The 23,159-nt window shown below is 40.5% G+C and overlaps 1 protein-coding gene and 1 non-coding gene across 2 annotated transcripts; both read left to right on the top strand.

Moving 5' to 3' along the window:
- The first annotated feature begins 4,369 nt into the window (after window positions 1-4,369).
- trnat-ggu (transfer RNA threonine (anticodon GGU)) lies at window positions 4,370-4,442 on the top strand. Its single transcript has one exon. It is a non-coding gene; the product is annotated as a tRNA-Thr (tRNA).
- A 561-nt stretch (window positions 4,443-5,003) lies between these two features.
- LOC133514753 (ral guanine nucleotide dissociation stimulator-like 1) lies at window positions 5,004-20,118 on the top strand. The gene is made up of 16 exons (XM_061846683.1): window positions 5,004-5,335; window positions 9,026-9,312; window positions 10,145-10,189; window positions 10,367-10,566; window positions 10,660-10,817; window positions 11,201-11,425; window positions 11,918-12,021; window positions 12,356-12,440; window positions 14,116-14,202; window positions 14,795-14,827; window positions 15,001-15,122; window positions 16,801-16,890; window positions 17,023-17,152; window positions 17,306-17,623; window positions 18,118-18,232; window positions 18,542-20,118. Exons 1-16 carry the CDS (start codon window positions 5,312-5,314, stop codon window positions 18,679-18,681), a joined length of 2,163 nt encoding a protein of 720 aa, XP_061702667.1. The 5' UTR covers window positions 5,004-5,311; the 3' UTR covers window positions 18,682-20,118.
- Window positions 20,119-23,159: the final 3,041 nt, after the last annotated feature.

Here is a 23,159-nt window from a genome sequence, read left to right as displayed (position 1 = left end):
AGAGCCTTTAAATTATTTCTGTTTAAAGATGATTATGCAGTTCTCAAACTGCTACCGTGGTTTGAATGTAGCGTCACTCACTTCCAACCCCTGCCCCTCCTGTCATTGTCTAAAGCAACCCCACCCCAACTCTAAACTTAGGACAACAAAAAAGAGCTTGGAAGAGACTGGCCTGACCCCCTCAGAGTGCACATCGTTCGGACATGAGTGCATGTGAGGCCAACGCTGTGGCACCATGGCAATCGGCTGGCGACCAGTTAAGGGTGTACTCTGCCTCTCGCTCAAATATGAATCGATGGATGTTTCAGGGTGTACCCCGCCTCCTGCCCGATGACAGCTGGGATAGGCTCCAGCACTTCCGTGACCCTTGTGAGGATAAGCGGCTAAGAAAATGGATGGATGGATGCCTAGATGGAGACAGAGAGGGATGACTTTCCAAAATATTTTATACTCTACTATCAGGTCATACTGTGCTTTAACACTTGATACCTTGTGATGATACCTTTTTAAAAAAAATAACTTAACTCCATATAATGATTATTTAGAAATGCAAACATAGCTCGTGCTCAGGGGTCACATGGCATTGTGGACATGTTGTACAGCAGCTGAAAACGGCTGCAATGAAGGTATAAAATTCCCACTGGTACAGAAGTGTTGACTTTTGAACTTTGTTTGCTTTTGCTGCTTTATGACTTGAGAATCGACAGACATTTGTTTGCCTCTCCCTTCTATAGCAACAAATTAGTTATAAATTAATTGCAGGGAGTCCTTTATGATGTTCCTAACGTGAAAGGTTTTAAGATTATCGACAGCACGCAATGAACTTATTTGGCAACAGTAAGAAAACATGGTGACATGGCACAAGACTGCAATCTTGGTTACTACTCTGAGTGTTTTTCATTTCCATTTATGAATGGTCTAGAAGTGTTTTTTGAACAATTATTTACTGTAATAGTAAGCCTACCGCTAAATTTGTCTATCTTACAGATAAACTGTTCCTAATTCGGACTTTCGTAGAAATTCAACGTATGTCACAATCATAGGAATGCGAGTGGCCCTGAATAAACAAAACACGAACTTGGCTGGTTGTTGTCATATCAATTTTTAAACCTTGTCGGCAGACAAGAATGGTTAAAATACTCCTAGCAGGCAAAATGGAAACTAATCAATTCATCCATCCCTTTTCTTTGCTGCTTATTCTCACGAGCGTCGCGGGGAGTGCTGGTGTCTATCCCAGCTCTCAACGGGCAGGAGGGGGGGTACACCCTCAACTGGTTGCCAGCCACCCGCAGGGCACATAGAGACAACCAGCCGCACCCACAATCACACCTAGGGGCAATTTTGGAGTGTCCTATTAATGCTGCATGTTTTTGGAATGTTGGAGGAAACCCATGCAGGCATGGGGAGAACATGCAAACTCCACACAGGCGATTGAACCCAGCACCTCAGAACTGTGAGGCCAATGCTTTACCAGCTGCGCCACTGTCAATTATTCACATCTGTATTACCAATAGCATGTATTCTACTGTAAATGTTCAGGTAGCTGTATTTCAAAGCTGTACAATGGAAGAAATGTTTGAGATATTAATTAACAGTATTCCTCTCTATTTGCAAGAGACAGGGACCGAGCTCTGCCAAGAATATTGAAAAACTAATTTATGCCACCCCTAAAATGGTTATGATTACCTGTATCAACAAAGATTTAAAGCATCAACAAACTCCAAAGATACCAAAATAGTTTAAAAACATTTTCAAACACCTTATAATGTGAACCCTAAATAAATAAAAAAAAAGTGTGTCACTCAGTCTACTACTCTCCTTTTGGAATGGGGTTTGGCTCCTACTTGTGCCATTTTAGGAGATTTAAGAAGGCGCACATGAACTGCAATTTTTTTAGCTGGCGATATGTTACACTCAAAGAAATGTGAATATGTGAATTGTGACCTGCTCATAAGAGATTGGTATTCTTCAGGTATTTCAATGAGAACGCTATCGAGGGTTCAAGCACAAATGTAAGCGTTGTTTTGCATCTACCAAATCTTTGCAGCATCTATATTGTGTTTCTACTGCACAATATATGCTTTGTAATTAATAACTGGAATAAAGGACTAGCGCGGCGGTGCAATTGTCTCATGTGTGCTACAGGATATATGGCTTCATCTGGTTTTGTTTGCGCTCTTCCTGATAATTCAGGAGTCACATCACAAAAGGTTGTTTTCACAGCCATTGTGCGTCATCGGCCTCGAGTATTTAACAAAGCCTGCTGGTCAGCCAAGGGTGGTTTTCACTCCAGTCTCCATGGAGAACACCTGAGCAGGCCGAGTGGAGCCCTTACAAGTGGCTGCCATGCACTTGATACAAGCCACCGTGTCCCTGGCAACCCAAAGGATGATAAACAGCACATCGATAATAATATCTAGGTGAATATGTATCTGTGTCAAGTATTTAAATATCAAAGTTAATAATGAAGCCAGTGATTTCCATTTCAAGTGCTGGCTAACACCTGAGAGATTAACCCTTCTAAAAAAAAAATTAAAAAAAAGGGCCATAAAGTACAGGTTGAAGTACTGTACTTCAAATTCAGTGGTGAACATACAGGTAGGTGGACAGGAGGAACACATTTTACTGAAGTATTAAGAATGTTGTTTTTCTTGTTTGCACCCACAGGACCACATTGCCATGGTCGCTGATAACAAAAAAAGATCACCACAGTATCTGCATTTCCATCCACCTGTCATCTGAGTGTGACATCACATGTTTAAAATGTTTTTCAAATGCTTCAGAAAAATTGGAATTTACAAGCTATATGATCAATCCATTTTCGGTGCAGCTTATTCTCACAAGTGTCACAAGAATGCTGGGGCCTACCCCACCAAACAAAAGGGAGACTACACCCTGAACTGGTCGCCGCTCCGAAGCAGGGCACATAAAACATGCAACATAATATCCATCCATCCATTTTCTTAGCCGCTTATCCCCACAAGGGTCACAGGAGTGCCGGAGCCTATCCCAGCTGTCAACGGGCAGGAGGCGTCCATCCATTTATATTTGAGCGAGAGGCGGAGTACACCCTGAACTGGTCGCCAGCCGATAAATAAAAATCAAGTCTGTTAAGTATTCATATCTTAAGTGCCATTTCTTCAACTCACAAATCCAAGTCGACTGAAATCATTTCAGTTTCAAAACAGTAAGTGGACTCAAGTTCGAGTCTCAATGACTATTGTCGTCCTGTGCCAAAATGTCTTACTGTTTCAAGATATGATTCATATCTGAATACAGTAGTTCACAGAGTTAACGACATAGCGTACTGTAAAACTGTACTCTACCATCGAGCACAATGTGTGAAAAGCCTTCGAGAGATAGCATTCAGAGCGACATTTCCGTTTCAAGGTCATTTATTGACTTAATTTCCCAACAGAAAAATGCCCCCGTGGTGGTCTTCATGAGAAAGTCCTGCAACAACACAGGACGCGTTTTCATCAGAGGAAATTTAGGATGCGTCGAGTTATAAGTTTGACTCCTGTAAATTGTTTCCAACATTAAATAAAAAAGCTCTCTCTGAGCTGCCTCTTTAAATGGCCTGTGTTGTATCATTGTCACTGAAATAATCTACAAAAGTTACGTTGAAACAATGCTCAGTATGCAGGATTGCAAACCTGTCTGTGTGGTTCATGTCCGGTGTGAGTGAACAATGTGGAGGAGAAACAGTGATAGAACTCACAGAGCCCAACAAAGTCCCACCTGAAAACTTAATCAATAACTTTTGTTGAAATCCGGAAGCAAAGTCATTTTGAATGCATTATTAAGGATTATTTTAGTAAAGACCTCATGTGATGTCTTTAGTATTAAACAGAGGAATGCATTTTGTAATTTAAAATTTTTGAACATCTTCTATATTTTAACTGTGGAGTTTGCATGTTCTGGCTTAGTTCCACATTCTAAATGCATGCATTTTAGGTTAATTGACCACTCAAACTATTTATCATGTACTCATCCTATAACCCTCATACAAATACATGATGTGAATAGAAATAGGTATAAATTCAGCTGTGGTTGAGGTCTTGATTGCGGAAGATCATGGTATGTTATAAAGTGGAAAAAACATGGTCATTAGTGACATGTACGAATGTGAGTCCGGGAACATTAATGAGAATGACGTAACAGATATGGAGAAGATATTCCCCATCCATGGACTTATTGAGGAGAAATGTTTGATGACTGAATAAATGAATGTATGGTGTGTGACGACTGCATTGTTTGGGCCAGTCTAAAACCACCTGCCTCTGGTGCTCACAAATTCTCTGTCAAACCTGAAAAAAAAAAAAAACCACATTGTAAATATGTATTTTTACAGTTGTGATCATGAGGAGGCCCCGTAGCTCAGTGGTTAGAGCACTGGTTTGGTAAACCAGAGGTTGTGGGTTCGTATCCCACTGGGGCCTCCACTCCCTGAGAAGGGTTGCGTCAGGAAGGGCATCCGGCGTAAAAATTGTGCCAAACATATATATGCGTTCATCTGAGATGACACGCTGTGGCGACCCCGAAAGGGACAAGCCGAAAGAAACACACACAGTTGTGATCATGAGCTCATTTAGAATTTTTGTTAACAGTTCAACAATGTCAACAAAAACCTCAAGAGTACAACGACGCCTCATCCAAGAGGTCACAAAGGAACTCAGGACAACATCTGATGAACCGGAGGCCTCCCCTGCCTCAGTTAAGGTCCGAGTTCATGACACAACACCAAGGAAGAGACTGCCGTGGATTTGCCTGTGTATATTTTCTATTTCCTATTTGAGTATACAGTATATTGTGTGAATTGTATAGTGTGCTGTGACAGTTGATCAAGTGTACAAGGGTGACGTTAATTGCACTTTATTGCTCCAAAACTCCTAAATTGGGAAACTGTATAGTGAAAAGAAAAGGCTCCGATTGGCTGGCGACCAGGATAACCCCGCCTCCCCACTGTGTAGCCCCGCCTCCTGCTATAAAATACAGGACATCCCTGCAGCCTGAGCCGGTGTATCCAGTCCACTTACTGAGATTTCTTCGATCAGTATCGGCAACTTTCTCCCTGCTCCCTCTAGGCGGGGTTTATGCGACCTTATTAATGTAGTCGACACTTTCCACGCTGCGGTAACTATTTATAACTTAATATTTATAACACTCGATAATGTGACCCCGTTTAGAGGACTTGGGATAAGTTTTACAGTTAACAAACATGCAGCCCTAAAGAGGACGCTCGCTAGCTTGAAGTTTATTTAAAGTCCTGAGAAGATGGCAAGTCCTTCTCCGTAAGAAAAGAAGCGAGATGGGAAAATGGGAGCTGACAATGGTAAGAGTCATAATTCTTGTCATTAAAAGTCACATTTAGGAGCTTCACAACACGTTTTTGTACTTGTAATCGGTTTGTAGGACGGAATGAATCTTGCAAGCGAAAAGATACGGAACAGATAATTGAGACAAAAAGAGCACTGTACTACTTTTCTGAAATGCCCTTTTGTGTCGTTAGGGCTTCTCAACATAAATGGCTTTTATGTTGCAGATTTGAGCCTTTGCCTTTTATGTTATGTTTGATCTTAAACGTTTACATAAATACAAATCAAAACCAAACATGTAGCAATTTCAAAGTTACTGCTAATTTTGGATATAGATTGATTTACACCCATATTAAAAAAAAACTGGCAACTGTACACTCAAGTAAAAGACATTGACGAGATCAACACAAATAACTCAGCTACACTTGCACAACATTAATAATATAGTGTACATGTAACAGAAAGAAACCAACTCAAACAGTTTTTAATATATAAAAAGTCAGTAACATGGCTTTAAACTATGCAAATGCTTGTTTAAATAAAGTTAAGATATATGCTGACTGTACAAATATGCTTCAATTTGTAATTCTTCTATACTTCACAATCTGGGAGTATTTGGATTTTTTTTCCCCCAAAACGTAAGGTTATGTAGTCACTCATGGTGTAGTGGTACACATGCCTGCCTTTGGTGTGGGCAGCGTGGGATCGATTCCTGCTCAGAAATGGTGTCGATATCTGCCCTGTGACTGACTGACGACCAGTTGAGGGTGTAGTCCGCCTTTAGCCCGAAGCTTGCTGGGATTGGCTTCAGCTTTCCTGCAACCCTTGTGAGGATAAGCGGCTTGGATAATGACATGATTTAAGGTTATCACTGTACTGGAACTCCTGAAAAATACAGATTTATATTTGACTTATATACGAGTTATGTTGGAAAAAAAATTGCAGGACTCCTACCAATACAGTATGTCAAATCCAAAGTGCTAACTAAAAGTTTTTCTTCTTTGAAGTAATCTAATGAAAGTAATCTTAGACTTTCCCTACTACGTCTTCATGTATACTCTTTGAAGGATTCTTCAGAGGTCCTTCTGCACCTTTGTTGTCACGCCATCTGAATTGCATCCCCGTCTTTAAATCGCGCTCCATAGTGATGTTCATTTTTTCCAGGAACTGTTAGATGCTCAGGGCATTGTGAGCAGGCATGTTGTCATGGAGATGCATCCATACGCTGTGCTTCCACTGTTGAACACTTTGTACCTGTACCCATTTGGTCCTGCAACAGCTGCAAAACACTTGAGGTCTACTTGAGGTCAATTTTTGCTATTTCTCAGTGATGATGAAGGGAAGGTGGAAAAAAGTTCTGTGCAATGTTTCGCTATTCAAGTCCACGGACTTAGCTTCATTTCCATTGGACTTATAGTTGTGCTTAGTGCTGCCAGCACATCAGTGACAATGGGTGCAAGTAGCACACAATGTGTCTTCTCTCTTCAGTAAACAAACAACTAGTTTCTAAGAGAGACAGTGTGCGTGTGTGTTAATAGTTGTAACAAGGCATTTCCACTGTTTGGAAGTCTTTGGAATGGCCATAATAGGTGTTACACAGTCAGATTCATTCTGGACTTTGGCATAAAAAAAAAAAAGTTTGATATTAAAAAAGTTTGTTTGGTCTGATACCTAGTGTGTGGTGCATAATCAAAAAAATGTCTACAGCTCGCAGTTGCGTGCAGCTGTATAGATTTGTGAAGCGGTGTGTGGACACCTCATGGATTAGTTGGAAGTCATGCACAAATGGTTATTGGCGGCAGGTTTATGTAACACATTTTAAAACCTGAGATGAATCGATTTCAACCGTAGTGAACGGCAAGCGCTAATAAGTGCTTCATATTTTAGATGAATTTTGAAGGAAGTACAAAACAATGCACTGAAGACAATTATTTAGGCTTGCTCCAATGTCTGTACCCAACCTGTGGCTTACAGGTCAGGATTTTATAGAAATCACCTGCACACCCATGTGCTGTTCAGGTTAAGTAAGTGAAGTTAGCAGAAGTGTGTTACTAATTCACCCTCCTTTAAGTGGGTCTCGAGCTATTGCATCACTGTGATCATTTCGAAGATAATACACTCTACCTGGAAGAATAGAAACATTTTTAATTTCGGCTACTTTTTTTCATATGCAAAAAGTTGTTGTGCACATATAAAGAACAGGGATCAGAATTTTCCACCGATCGGCGGATTTCTGACTTTTTCAGACCAAAATGACCATTCTCAAGATAAGCGCAAATCCGTTGAGAAAATTTCAGGGGAGGGGGAGGATATTTAGGGGTAGGGTATCGTGCGCCTGCCTCTCGGTGGTGGGCTCCAAGCTGCAAGTTCAGCTTAGTGCTAGCACAAGCACGACTATCATATGCCGTTCTAACTTGCTCGGTAGTGTAAATATTTGCATTTTGCGACAGAAACATTAAAACTTGTTTGCGGCAGATTATTGGATTGGACAACAGAGTTATACAGTATAACAATCCAATCGTGTTAGTGGTTAGTAGAGTTTCACCATTGCCATGTACATGTGTTCTCGGTTCTCAGAAATTGCAGTGTAACTTGTTAGTTAGCCAAGTAATGGCGCGTGGGACTTGGATAGCGCGAACTGAGCGCAGTGTGCTCTAAGTTTTACGATGACGAAAGTGTTAGAAAAAAAGGATGAAGATCGAGCGAGGGCAATTGACAAGGATGCTGGAATCAAAAACTGTTTCAAACGGGCATGGCTTGAAAAAAGTGTAAGCATGCAGATAGGACTGAAAACGGTATCAACTTTTCTAACCAAACACATACAAAAAGTGGACATTCCCGGCAAAGTGCTGTGCACTTTGTGTTCCGATATGAGCAAAAAATATCCAGGAGGAAACTCAACCCCCCCATTAACAGACATTTTCCCTGTTTTTCAAAATTGTTTATTCTCATCCCTGAAAGAACGATAAAGGCTGTTTAAACGTGACAGCACAACTTATTTCTTTTTTCCTCTTTGTTCGCTGTTCTGCACAAAACTGGAATCATATCGCCAAAAGTCACAACCAAGCAAGATGCAATTTTATTTTTATTCCATCAATTTTGTCGGGTGCTGTTGTGTAGCAAACTGGACTGACCTCTCCAGTAAATAGGAATGTTCGCTACCCACCAAGTTTCAAGAAGATTTTACGATGCCTTATCAATGGACGTACAACCCGCAGTGATTTTCCTAATCATTGAAGGTGATAATTATGCACATACTGTACAGTTAAGTGCGTACTGTAATATGTCTTGGGTCACCACTAGCCAACTGTGACTTAAAAGCAAAGTCTCTTGGCATTTGGACATTATTTTGCTTTCCCATTTCCATGTGTTTTTGAATACCTTCAACTTTGACTCATCCTGTATTTATCTATAAACATTTGCTTCAACCTTTGCACGATTCTTTGAAATTCAAGGTTGCTCTAAACTCTGTACTGTAATTAATACTTCACCACATGCATCACCACTGCAAAACATATGAAGCAAATGTTGTGTAGTTGTAGTGGACCAGTGAGAGACTCTATTTATTTCACTGTAAATGGCTATTTTTATACATAAGATCACCCAACTGTATAATCCTACAGTACATTTAGTTTGGTGCACGGATGATTGAGGGCTAACATGTAGAAATCTGATGTGACATCTCAACATTCCCCCCCAATCCTTAGAACCCAGTGCAAGAGTGGGGTGAGGAATCCGAGAATGGGGCAGTTTACGGGATCACGCTGCACAGGGTGCCCGTCCCCTCCTGGGTCGACCCCAGCTCGAATCCATCATGCGCTTTCGTCCAATACCGAACCAACAAAGTGCGGCGTCTGAAGTCCGCCAGTCTGCAAATGCTTGTGAGTCACCTCCTCGACCCGTCCTGTCTGGAACAGGACTACAGCAGGATCTTCCTCTCAACATACAGAACCTTCACCAGTACGACAAAGCTCTTAGAAATCGTCTTCCAAAGGTATAATCACCATTTTTTTTCAGTTATTGACTTTTACATGTTCGCATTCTATATACAGTAGATTACGTCTCATAACTTTACAGAAGTAATAAAGCTATAGGCCATGACGATAAGGTTGTACCAAGATTACGTAACCAGTCTTATGGGGAATAAAATAAAAAGTAAAAAACAAAGACTCGTCAAAATAATCATCCGGCATTCATTTTAAACAATATGACATGATAATATGTTCCCATACTGTACACTTATTGCAACTTTTTTCCATTATTTATCTTGAAAACCATTTGCCTGGGTGCCGTTTAAATTAACTGATAGCGGAAGTTAGCATGTATTGAAATTGAAATGTTTCACCTTTCTCGAATTTAGTTGCATGATTTTGTTTTTTTTTATGCACTTTTTGTTTTGGTTCTTATGATTAGATAGTGTGATCACATTGCGGTTTGTGAGTATCAGCAACTATGATTCCTTCCAAAACTATACTGATCTGTATTGTAGACAATATTGGTATTTTTTTTCCTTTTAAAAAAGCTCCAACTTCTTTTGATTTCTTACTTATTTTGTTATTTCTGAATCATTTGTAAAATCCTGCTTGGAAGTAATAATCAGTAGCCTACAGGTGCTCATTACCGAAAGGCTCGTGACTACGACAACAACAACAACAATTATGGACAGAGAGGCTGAGAATGTTGTTAGCATGACTCCGCTTCAGGATTTGTGTGTGACTAGAATTTCAAAGTATGGACACGTTGTATGGAAAGCTAGGTAAAAACAAATCCTCTTGAAGAGAAATGTAATTTTACAGAATTTGCCTTCCCTCATGTCCCTTCTACAGAGACAGTGAAGCATCAGAATTGGACAACAGTGAATGCAACCTGAGGTAGGTTGATGGTTTTTTTTTTTATGATCTGCTTTGCGTTAATCATTAAATCCTTGTTTATAATTCAAGAATTCGACATTTCCCAATCAAACAGTCACATAACGCTCTTGAACTTGTCTGGTATAACATGTCATTGGAAGCAGTTCACCGGTAGTGATTTTCCCACTGCCTCCTCAGGCCTCTGCTGGCCTTTGTCCAGACCTGGCTGGAGGAATTCAGTGAGGACCTCAGGGATCCTCCGCTCCACCCTGGGTTGCAACTTCTTTTGGATCACCTTAGGATCAGCTCTGCCATACATGACCAATGGCACTGTCAGCCCAACTTCTCTTCACTAGCGGGGCAAACCGAAAACCTCCTTAAGAGGTTCCAGAAAGAAGGTATGCGCCTCCATCGTAGTACATACTCTTCATTGCAGATTGTTATTTTTGTCATGCATACATTCTTATTGTATCCTGCTGCCCATTCATCAGAATCTGAGACACATGTGAGTCCCGCTCAGGCAGATTTGCAACAACATGAGCAGCTTTCAGCTGATGAGGATTTGGGATATGAACACTTGCAAGATGAAGGTGACATTATGGATTTCTCATCAAGAGCCATCGCAGAGCAACTGACTCGGATAGATTCTGTAAGTGAGTGGAAATGATCCTGACAAATACATGGGGTTCAGTATTTTGGTCCAGGATGAATTTGTTCTGCACTGTTTCATACAGTACCTACTATTTTGATGTAACCAAAATATTAGAAATAGCTTTCATTATGTTGTAATGTTATTCTAAACAACTGCATTTGCAATGAGAAAGTAGTTACAATTTAAACGAATTTGGCTCTGTCAATGAAAACGGAGCATTATTAACTTTGCAAAGGAAGAATTTGGTCTTCCTGGAAGTAGTCATAAAGACATCATTAATCTATCTACGAAGAAATGCATGAACCTGAAATATTAGATTTTTTTTTTTGGTATTTTGTGTTGCTTTGTAAAGGTGAATGTCTCTTTTCATTCCTTCCTAGGCTTTATTTAGGAAAGTTGCTCCTTATCAGTGTTTGGGCTGCATCTGGTCACAAAGAGACAAGAAGGAGAACATGTCCCCCACCATCAGGGCCACCATCGCACAGTTTAACGCCATTACCAACCTTGTCATCATATCACTACTCTGCCGCCCACCGGGTGCCACCTGCGGTCCTACCCCACCACAACGAGCTCGGATCCTGGAGAAGTGGATCAGAGTAGCACAGGTGAGTGGTGCGTTCTTCTTAGTCTTGATACCATCAGGGTAGTAAGTAATCGTATGGTATTTGGGGTTTCCAAAAAGCATAATATGGGAACATCTATGAAAGGATGTTTCTTGATGCTTTGTAAACCCAAAAGATACATAAATAAGTGGGGAGAAGCCATCAGCAAGTGTTTGTGGCGTTGGTTCCCACCTGAAAAAGAGGGGGAAACTGTGTGGAAAATATGGAAAAGAAATAATAACAATAATAATAATAATAATATGACATTTTCAAATAGGTGAAGCACGACTGCCCAACCGCGAGCTTGCAGGATCCACTGTCCATTCATCAGGATAATAGTGAATGATAATAAAAATGAAAAACTGAAGCTCCACAAACCAACCAACCATATGAAGTTGCAAAGAGGACTAGACAAAACCTCCCAAACATTGCTGCGCCAAGCTTGTGGCATCATGATCAAAACTTAAAACTATCATGACTACTATTTCTCTGCAGGACTGTCGCCATTTGAAGAACTTTTCCTCTCTCAAGGCAATCCTGTCCGCCCTACAGTCCAATGCAGTCTACAGACTAAGAAGGACCTGGGCAGCAGTTAGCAGGTAAAGTCAGGTTTGCATTCCATTCTATTCCACCACCAGTTTTTATGTCTTCATGTGTATCATAATTCTCTTGTAATGAGGGTCAGTGAACCTTCATCAACAGCAATATCAGCTAATTAGCTGCTTTTGGGTGACCCACATTACACAGCCCGGCATGGAAGTTGCACCAAGCTAGTAAAATCCCATCGATAAAAAAAGCCCAATTTAATAGTGTTTTCTCTGTGACATAACACCTGCTCTTGGACAAGGTACTTTGAATTTTTATAACGTATACTGGTTCATCATTACTTCAACTACATGGTGTAGAGCTAATTATATTTTGCCTTTTTTGCAGGGACTGCATGATTATTTTTGATAACCTCTGTGAAACCTTCCCTGATGAAAACTGCCTTCTGACCAACAGAGAACTCCTGGTGGAGGTGAAACCAACCCCCCCCAAAAAATAACCCAAAACCCAAATATCATTCATTTGACCATTTCTCCCCATTCCACTATAAAAGCCAAACTGTGCATAATCGGTACCATGCTGATTATTCGATGCGAGGATTCTGATGGGATTATAATATTATGGGGATGCCGTGCAGCATTGCTTATCTTTTTGCAAATAAAATCTTTTGTAAATAAAAAAAACTGACTAAAGTAAACAACAACAGTAATAATAAAGTTGACCATCTTGTTCTCATGAAATCATTGAATGAATTGTAAGTAGCAAGCTAATTCTACATAATACTTTGGATAAATTAATTGTGAGTGCAAAAAATATCAATGAAAATTTCTCTTGCTTTTGTTCAAGAGGAACAACCCTTTCAACCTATCTCCACTTTTTTAAAAGTTAATGTGTGTCAGAGTCAATCCATTGAGTTGTTACACCTTCATTCCTTGCAAAAAGGTCTCAAGTAATCTGAATTGCAGTTTTTCAAAATAATTAAAGTGTAAATGTAACCGTACATATACCTTATGTAAACTGTAAATGAATGACTGGGTTAGGAAACTAACTGGTGCTAGGTGAATGTCAATTTTGTCTTTTAGGTTTTACGAAGATTTTTCTCAATGATATTTTCAATTGACATTGACAGACGTATTGATGGGAAAACTGGAGCGTTTCAGCAGTTTGTTCCTTTTTTAGTTCTTGCTTCCTCAAGGCAACTCAAGTGGCGTCATGTGTCTAGAGATCATGTCTCCACAATAGGATTAGTGAAAAATTACTAATTACAATGTAGTCATGCTTGCACCCTGGTACATTTGCACTAGTTGTACTCTAGATATTGTGCTGTAAGTAAAGGTGCAACGTGGCCTCTCTCCTTCTTAAAGGGAAACAATTAAACAGGATATCCAAGTTAATGTTTACCAAAACCAGTTCTCGAGAGTTTGGAGGTCAGACCTTAAGCCATCTATAAACTAGAGTTATAGTTGATGTTATAAACAAACATCCACCTGTTAGAACCTGATTTTACTTTTTCTACAGCAATGGGTTGTTTTATTTGCCTAAAATCCAAGCAAATATATGACCTTTGATGGGACGAAGGGCGAACAACTGTGGATAACATTTCTCCCAAAATATCCAAGAAGATTCATATCCAGACATTTCTGCTTCAAGGAGGGAGAAGATTTAAGATTTAAAGGAGAAGGTTAAGGACATTTAGCTCAAGTAATGCATTATCGGATGTTGTAATTCCGTTTTGGATGGCAGGATTAGTTTTCAAGCTAACCCATACAAAAACTCCCGCTGACATTATACAGCATCTCAAAGAGAGATGATTTCACATCAGTGTGTAGAACTTCTAGCATGGCAGAGAGCCAAAACTATCTTTGGCCCCACTCAGTGCTAAACAAGTTTCGAGTGGCCGCAGATCCACCAGCATTATAGGCCAGTAATAATAGACCAGAGCAGAGGGCTTTATGAGTCCTCTGCGGACTCTCCTGGGCTGAAACATGAGGCGGCGATGCTAGAAACTCAGACTGACACACCGTGAATGAAAGTAGGACACGCATGCCATGAAAAAGTGCTGTGTGGATTGAAAAGACAGCTGTAACAGAGTGCAAGTGACACAATTACTTAAGTAGCGTAATAAACTACCTAATGTCTCCATACAGAATACTTCCAGCGGCGTGGTGCCCTATCTGGGCACATATCTGACCGTCCTTACCATGCTCGACACAGCCCTGCCAGACACAGTAGAGGTATACACTTTACAGCCCATCATGTATTCTTAGTAACAGTTGCTATGACTATTAATGAAATGTTTTAAATTTGATATATTATATGATCCTTTATCATGATTTGTATTCCATTACACGGTTATAGGAAATGATTTAAGGTTATTATTCCTCAAGGGCAACTACGGTACACACAGATAGCAGCTATCGCAACGTAACAAAGCAAAAATAAATGCACACAAAACTTTTTCCCACACTGCTTCTAAGAGGTCATGAATAATAAATGCTGTTAAAGGAAAATTCTGAAAGTATTTTTTTTTCACTTCCTCTCCTGTAGAAGTGCAAAAATACTTACTGTATTTCAATTTTTATGACTAGAGGTGCTATTTAAAATGCTCTATTTAGCATCACAATTGATCTTAAATCTTAAAGCAATTAAATCTACCAGCAGTGTATTCAGCACTTTATAATTATTGATTTATGGTATTTTGTTACATTCATTATGCTGCTTAAAATGACGGCTGTACATGTTTGTTTTATACATTTGATGTAGTCAATCATTTACGGTATTGTTTCAATTAATGCACACCCTCATGACAATTCAATATTTTCACAGACAGGGCTCATAAATTTTGAGAAGAGGAGGAGGGTGAGTTGCTAGCCTTTACCATCCTACTCCACAATTCTTGTTCATATACTTGCAACAGCTAAAATACTGTGCAATATTGTTCATGTGATTGTTGTCATTGCGGCAAGGCTTTTTTGTGGGCGTGAGGTGGGGAGCATTTTAACGCTCTTTCTAAAGCATTCCCCTTTCTGCAGGAGTATGAGGTTCTGTCGCAAATCCGTGTCCTGCAAATGTCCTGTACTCTGTTCAACCTGCCTCATTACCCCAGAATTGCTGCCTGGATGCAAGGACATAAACTGCTCACAGACCAAGAAAGGTGCACTGGCGGAAATTTATTATCAAATTTTCAAACAGTGATCCAATAGCACACACACACATGCGCGCACACACAAACACACACACACACACACATGTTTTACTGTATTTACAGATGTAAGTAATCAATGTGGCTAGTACATGGCCATATGTCTGTATAGGTTGGTGCTAAAAATATAATTAACTGAACAAAAATAAAAAAACAACACATGATTTTGCTTACATTCTCAGCTGTACTCAAATATCTATCCATTCATCCATTTTCTTAGCCGCTTAACCTCACAAGGGTCGCGGGCTGTGCTGGAGCCTATCCCAGCTGTCAACGGGCAGCAGGCAGGGTACACCTTGAATTGGTTGCCAGTCGATCGCAGGGCACATCGAGACAAAGAGCCGCACTCACAATCACACCTCGGGGCAATTTGGAGTGTCCAATTAATGTTGCATGTTTTTGGGATGTGGAAGGAAACCGGAGTGCATGGAGAAAACCCACGCAGGCACGGGGAGAACATACAAACTCCACATAGGCATGTCCTGGAATGAACCCGGGACCTCAGAACTGTGAGGCCAATAGTTCCCATCTGATCCACCGTGCCGCTGCACTCAAATATATGAGGCTTTTTCTATGTACACAAAATACTTATGGCTCTCAATTATTGTGGGCAATCACTCCAAATCTGTTCGTGAGCAATTTTCCTTTGGTGAGTTAATCCATTCACATCACAGGTGTAGCAAACCAGGATGCTGATTAGATGGCAGAATAATAATAATAACGCATAGGTAAGCCTTAAGATCCCCACAAGAAAAGATATGCTCCAAAATGTACAGTTTCAGTGTATTGGGGGTCCGGGTAGGTCCAAAAGTTATCTTTTGAGGATAAAGGTGTCGACAGAGAAGACAAATGGTTTCAGAAAGGAGCGTGAGAGGCAGTCTACCGAATGGTGGAAAGACCATCTATAAACAGAGGAGGTGGCTTACGACACCACCCTTCTCACACATATTGCCGTCTTTTTGTCCATTCCAAAGGAACTCACAAATTCTACCTCCAACTAAAAACAAAAACACTACCTCTTTTGTCCGTCCACAAACCTTTTATAATTGAATGGAATATTATTGGAGAGTTTCCATCCTGCGACTCTTATTGATGGACAGTGGCCTCTCTACAAGGCCAAGTAATGACTGCAGTTTTGCCTTCCAAAAGAACCACTCGTGGTCTGGGGCTTGCACCCAACCTGGAACATAAATGCAGCAGCTGAGTTTTTTTTTTCCCTCTACGCCAAACCAAGGTTAGTGCTCCTTTAACTAGCTCTGCTAAGCCTATTTTAAAGGGGGCTTCCCACACATTTGACCTTTATGTATTATCTCTGCAAAGAATTAGAATTCAGCGGAAGAAAAATGTGAGCAAAACCAAAAGTTGCCTGCTTTTATTTTTGCTCAGAATGGTACAGTCCTTAATGCACCAAAAAATTATTTGTTGGCACATTCCTCCAGGGTCATACAATTTTCCCATCAATGAAAATATGAGCACTCAACTAACAATAAACATGATTTCCTTAGTGGATGTAATGGACCATTTTTTCTTCAGATAAAAACATCTCCTAGACACACTATTTATTAGATGTTGGATTGTATAATATATCTTGATTATTGATGGTGTCATTGCGTATTTATTCTTTTTGCAGCTATGAACTTTCTCGACAGTTGGAGCCTCCGGTGGATGTGTGTTCACCAACCACTTGGAGCCACAGGACACTCACGAAAAAACTTTCCTCGTGAGTATCATGGGACATTATGTGGCTTGCCACATTAGAACACACACAAATAGTGTGTTTTATGCCATTAAAAAAAATTACATTATAAGATTCGTACGGCCCCGCATGAAATGACGCAAGCTCTTTCTTCAGTCTCTTGACAATAAGTGACGGACCCAAAAAGCTCCCAGCAGACCAGATCAGTGTTTCATCTTCAGGATCGAGTTGTTCCGAGTTGGAGGATCTGTCCTCTCCCAACTCTGCCTGTTCCATCAGACTGCAGGTAAACGGCATGTGTTGTGTGAGTCAAAGCACATGCAAGCAGGAGGAGAGCATGCAAACTCCACACAGAAAGTGCCTAGCTGAGATTCATACCCAGAACATTTGACTGCGAACCACACATATACGTAAAAACCTCTACTTTTATTTCCTGCAGTCCTTCCACAGTTCTTGCAACAATGTGTCCGAGATCTTCTCCTCATCTTCCTCCTCCTCCTCCTCTTCATCATCCTCACCGTGCTCCTCAGCGTCCTTGTCTCCAGACTCCCAAACTCCCTCGGGCTCGTCTTCGGACTCTCTCTGCTCCTCGGCCACTTCCTGCGCGACTGCTCCGCCCTCGCCGAACTCCCACCACAAACGTTCCGTGTCCATGATCTCCCTGCCCGTCTATAACCGCCAGGGATCAGACTCCTGCATCGTGAGGGTCAGCGTGGATCTGGGCCACAACAATGGCAACATGTATAAGAGTGTCTTGGTGAATATTTTTGTTTGACATTATTGAGCTTCAATAGTCTGATTCAATCATATTATAGTGCCTAAAATGGATACAGTGTTGCCCAATTATTTGTGTGTATGTGTGTGGGGGATTGAGTTTAACGTCAATTCAAAATGGTTTTATTTTCCTATAGATGCCACAAGATGGCAGAAAAGTACTTTGTTTTCCTATTACATAAGGCTGTAGCCTGACTAAATGAAGCTTCTTGCCTCACCTCAACATAGTTCAAAGCAATGTTGTTACATTAGACATAGCTTTGGCCTGAATCCAAATCAGCAAATGAGTTTTACACAAAATAATGGAGTATGGTCCCTCTAAAAATCTGCAAAAAAGTGAATTTGCAAATCCCAAAACTCATTTGCGGGTTCACTATATTTGCTTTCAAATATCATGCATGTTTGGAGTGCACAAAACGGGTCATGTGTGTGATCTACATATTTCTGACTTTGTTCTGTGTGTTTTACATTCACTAGTTGACCAGCCAGGACAAAACTGCACATGTGATTCAGCGGGCATTGGAGAAGCATCACCTGGAACACATGAACTGGCAGGAATTCACTCTGACACAGGTCATCTCGCAGGAGAGAGGTCGGAACACACAAGCCCGACACTGACAACTATGTAGTTTAATAAGATTCACCCCCCCCAAAAAAAAAAAAAAAAAATAACAAAACAAAAATCCAATCATAGCTAGATGAAGTCAATTTGACTATCTATGGTTAGTGATTATATCACGAATGTGATTCCGATATTTGGGCTACCTTAATGTAGCGTAATATTGGAAATATTCACTGAGCAAAGGCCCTTATTTATATTGGAATTAAGTTGATTATGCAGTTTCACCTAATGAAGTGTCAGTAACTGTACAGTAACTACATATTCTGTTTCTGTTTTTAGAGTTGCTCATCCCAGACAAAGCGAACGTCTTCTATGCCATGTCCACAACTGCAAACTTTGATTTTGTCCTGCGGCGGTTCCACAACGGCCAAAAGAAACCACTGAGAGCCACTTCAAGTCTAGGCCGGTACACAAAATAGCCCCACTAACATATTTTATGGAACCTTAAATAGCTTAAAAAAAGGTGGATCCTCTCTTGCTGCTGGTAACAAAGAGGAGAAAATATGAAGATCTTGCAACAAAAAAAAGCCACTTTATCAAAGTTTCTCTCTACAATGGTGACTGAACATTTAAATTTCTGATGTATTTTCATTTCCTGAAGGGCTGAACTAACCTGAATATCCACATTTACCAACTTTGTTAGGCCCAACATTTCTATTTTTACAAAGCTGACTGCTTTGGACTGACACTTTCACTGTGCTGCTAATTTTACAGTACAGTATTGTCGTTACAGTGTGTGTTAGATTTGTACACCATTGCATACATTAATGGTTCCCTACATTAATATTGTATATATCTTGGAGAGTTTCAGTGAAAAGAACATTATCTTTGTTTCTCTTTTTGATAAAGACTCATTAGCCTGTAACAATGTATTTAATTTTGAGTCCAGTGTGTATTTTAGTCAACCAATTCCTTGGACATTTTCCTCTAGCATTGTTCTTACTACAGAGCACACCACTAGTTGTGAGCTACCCTTCCCAGAGCATCATGTACCCGCAGATTGTATGTGGCCTATAAATGCTGACAAACTGCTTGCCTGCACGCCAACACCGCACAGTGTCATTAATAGGTCATGAGTTAAATATCCAAACGGGTAATGAGGGTCAGCTGACGTGTAAAGATGGCAAAACGAAACCTGCGGCCCGCTTTGATCCCATTGAGCTGAGGTGTCGCCGCACTGTGCCAGCTGACGAATGGGTGCCGCTGTTCTAACTCCTGGGCACTTTCGCCGCACCTCTTGTTGCCATGAGACTTGGCGTAGTTGGCAGACAGCCCTGCCTGGAAGGTTGGCATTCCCCGGTCTAGTTTCCATGGCAGCCATCGAGACTTTGATGGACAGGACGAGACGCACATACCTGCAGTGGGAGATTATTGAGAGGGACATGTTTTCAGTGTTGGATTGTTCGACTTTGAATATGTTTATAGTAATTGCATGCCACTCTAAACCTGCTGTGATTGCACCTTTTATTTGATTAACATCACCCTGGTAATGTAGCAAATTTTAAAGCCAAAAAAAAAACCAAATGGGGTGCCTAATTTTAAGTGTTACTATTTTCTGATGATATTGTAATTATTTAAAATGTTTAACAATTGAACAAATATTTAACACAAATGGTTCGTCATGTGGATCCTGAATGAAACTGCTGCGTGTGTGTGTTTGTGTTGACTAATGCCTGAGACAAGTTGTACTTATCATTTCAATAATAATAATATGATGCAGAGCTTCCTGTACATGTCTGACACAACAGAACTGGTACAAGGACATTAGTTCCTTGAATTTATTGTAGTAGTTAATATCCCATCTTTTAAAAGAGAATGTCTATGTTAAAAATAAATTAATAAATGTTTGAAAAATATCCGTGTGCCTCTTTTCTATTGGCAAAACCTTCAGCCATTTCCTGTGCTGTGGTTCACTCTTTAACAGCCTATACACGCACAAAAAAGAAAATAAAAGTCGTTTGGACAGTTGTGAAAAAAGAATCAGTGATTAAATATATACAGAATTAGCGTTTTCCAAACTTTTGAAGGCGATTGATGGTTTAAAAATGAGCAGAGTAATGCCAAAAGCTGTTAAAAACTACTTTTAAAAGTATTTGATTTTTTTTTTTTTTTTTGTATTTTGCAGCTGTGTTTTTCCAGTGCGTGGAAACTTAGCAAAAAATGTGAGCTTTTACTACAGTGACTATGTTGGTCTCGTCTGTGTAAATGTCTAGTACAACTTTTGGGAGTATAAAACCGTCTGTTACTAATGTTAAACTGATTATTTGAGTTAAAGGGTTAATATGAATAGTTAAGAAATTGTTCTTTATTCTCCTGCAGGTAATTTATACACGCACACACTAATTTAATCAAATGCAATTCATCACGATGACCCAAAACACCACATATGTTTTGCCCATTAGATTGCAGAAGTGTATATAATAAAGCGGCTGATGAGTTTAGAACCTCTTTCTTAATTACAATCTCTTGGCAGTGATTTATTTCATATACAATTCCAAAAGTGAAATTCATAGATTATACATATTCCTTCAACAAAAGAAAATACTTTATACAACGGTAATTGCATCAGAATTGCAACCTCATGTTGCAATGCATGATGTAACATTATTATTATTTTTTTTTTGCGTGGGTGAGTGGATTGGGGGGCGCTTGGGGAATGTTAAAATAGGGTTTTTCGTTCGCTATATACTATCGATCCATCCATTTTCCAAGCTCCTTATCCTCACGAGGGCAGAACTAAAATCATCAGACTTAACAAGTAACAAAATCACAAAATAGTTGACTGTGGTTTGGACTTGAAGTACGCAAATACATGAAATTTTCTAATTCTCATGTATTGAGATGGACCAGTCTATCTGAGGTTAAAACAATACAAATATTACCTCCTTGAACAAAACAGAAAGTGTTGGCCTCACAGTTCTGAGGACCCGGGTTCCGCCTGTGTGGAGTTTGCATGTTCTCCCCGTGCCTGCGTGGGTTTCCTCTGGGCACTCCGGTTTCCTCCCACATCCCAAAAACATGCAACATTAATTGGACACTAAATTGCCCCGTCGGTGTAATTGTGAGTGCGACTGTTGTCTGTCTCCATGTGCCCTGCAATTGGCTCGCAACCAGTTCAGGGTGTACCCCGCCTCCTGTCTGTTGAGAGCTGGGATAGGCTCCAGCACTCCCCGCGACCCTTGTGAGGATAAGCGGCAAGAAAATGGATGGAGGAATAAAACAGATGAATTCCTTTTGGGCTTTCAAACAATGGCCGCTAGATGGTGGTAAAGGTTTGCATTTAACCCACTCGTAAACTGCTGCAAAACGACTGTACTGATCTCTAGTGGCCACCTGGAGGTAGTAAACACGGTTTCAGTTGTGTTTCCAGCAAGCTTGCCTTGAATTTGGAAACAGAATCAAACATCAATTGTGCAGGTCATAAAGTGTTGGAAGGTCATAGAGGAAAAATAAATGTTACTATAGTGACTTAATACACAACAGAGTGGGCAGCACATCACTCACAATTCTTTCAAATTCCGACTTCCTGTGTAGAGTTCGCACGTTTTGCTTGCGTGGCTATTCCGCTAGTATTGTGACATCCCATACACACATAAAAAGTTGTACTTACTAAGTATTTTCCATCGGAAAGAAAGTGAGTGTGTGGTGTTTGTCTTTCTGTGCCCCATGATAGACTGGTGACCCAACACCTCCTGGCCATAATCACCTGGGACGGCTTCCAGCAAACCCGTGACCCCAGAGAGGATCAACGGTATAGAAATTGATGGTTATTGTACAATGCAACCGAGAGTGAAAAGTATCGACGGATATGATAAGATGGATGTCAAAGATATTGAATAAATGCTCAAATGGCTTTCCATATGCTCACATATGAACTTGTTTTTCCTTCTCAGGGGTTTCCACGTGTGGCTGTTATTTGGAGGGGATGCACAGGTCAGCAGTTCCAGATGGGGAACACAACACTGCACTCATCTCACACTTTCTCATGTATTATGTAAGTGAGTGAGGTTCAGCCGTCTGTGCAAACTGCACGTTGTGTACCCGCCATGGGCCTTTTGCCTTTGGTGTAGTCAGCCCCGCGGACACGGTGAGACTTTTAAGGTCTTCTCTGGATTTGTCAAAGAAACCGCCCGTGCAGGTCTGTAATGAAGACTAATGAGACATAGTTTAGCTGTTTGTAAAAATCAATAATGCTCACATCTATTGACTTAACATGTAGGAAGAAATAAGAAACCTCTAATTATTAGTTCAGATTTGTTTAGGCTCATTGTCAAAACTATTCCTCCCTTATCTGTTGTTGATCATCAACTCAATAATATCCTCTTGTTGTAGTAATATTGCACCTGTCTTCCTTGTTCTCCTTTGCTTGGACGGAATGGGTTGTCATTTGGTTTTGAATAACTGCTGCAAAGTTCTGAGGTGGGCAGTTTTAACCTTAGCTCCTTACGTCCTGTTTGGAGTTTGCATGTTCTCCTTTTGCATGTGTGGACCGACACCCAGCCCGCCTGGCCATCCAAAAAGCATGCAGTGTTAATTGGGCACTCTAAATTGCCCCGAGGTGTGATTGTGAGTGCGGCTCTTTGTCTTGATGTGCCCTGCGATTGGCTGGCAACCAGTTCAGGGTGTACCCCGCCTCCTGCCCGTTGACAGCTGGGATAGGCTCCAGCACTCCCCGCGACCCTTGTGAGGATAAACGGGTAAGAAAATGGATGGTATACAAAATGAAGGCTAGATTAGTACTGTACAAGAAAAAAGTCATAATGTAAATTTTAAGGAGGTTTTTGACTTGACCAAACTTTTCTTCCTTCCTAATAATATGACTTTGTTTGCATCAATTTACAAGTGAGGCCTTTTCTTTGCAGTACAGAATCGTGTTTCTCATCTTCTGGTGGGCATG

This window comes from Syngnathoides biaculeatus, chromosome 16 (assembly GCF_019802595.1).
Source record: "Syngnathoides biaculeatus isolate LvHL_M chromosome 16, ASM1980259v1, whole genome shotgun sequence".
In the NCBI taxonomy this organism is placed as follows: Eukaryota; Metazoa; Chordata; class Actinopteri; order Syngnathiformes; family Syngnathidae; genus Syngnathoides; species Syngnathoides biaculeatus.
The sequence above is the reverse complement of the archived record's forward strand: the minus strand, read 5'-3'. Positions and strand labels throughout refer to the sequence as shown.

Coding starts and splice junctions, on each gene's coding strand:
- LOC133514753 (XM_061846683.1), top strand. CDS start 5,312: ATGGGAAAATGGGAGCTGACAATG. Junction 10,190..10,366: donor AACAGTGAATGCAACCTGAG/GTAGGTTGATGG, acceptor CTGCCTCCTCAG/GCCTCTGCTGGCCTTTGTCC. Junction 10,567..10,659: donor TAAGAGGTTCCAGAAAGAAG/GTATGCGCCTCC, acceptor CCCATTCATCAG/AATCTGAGACACATGTGAGT.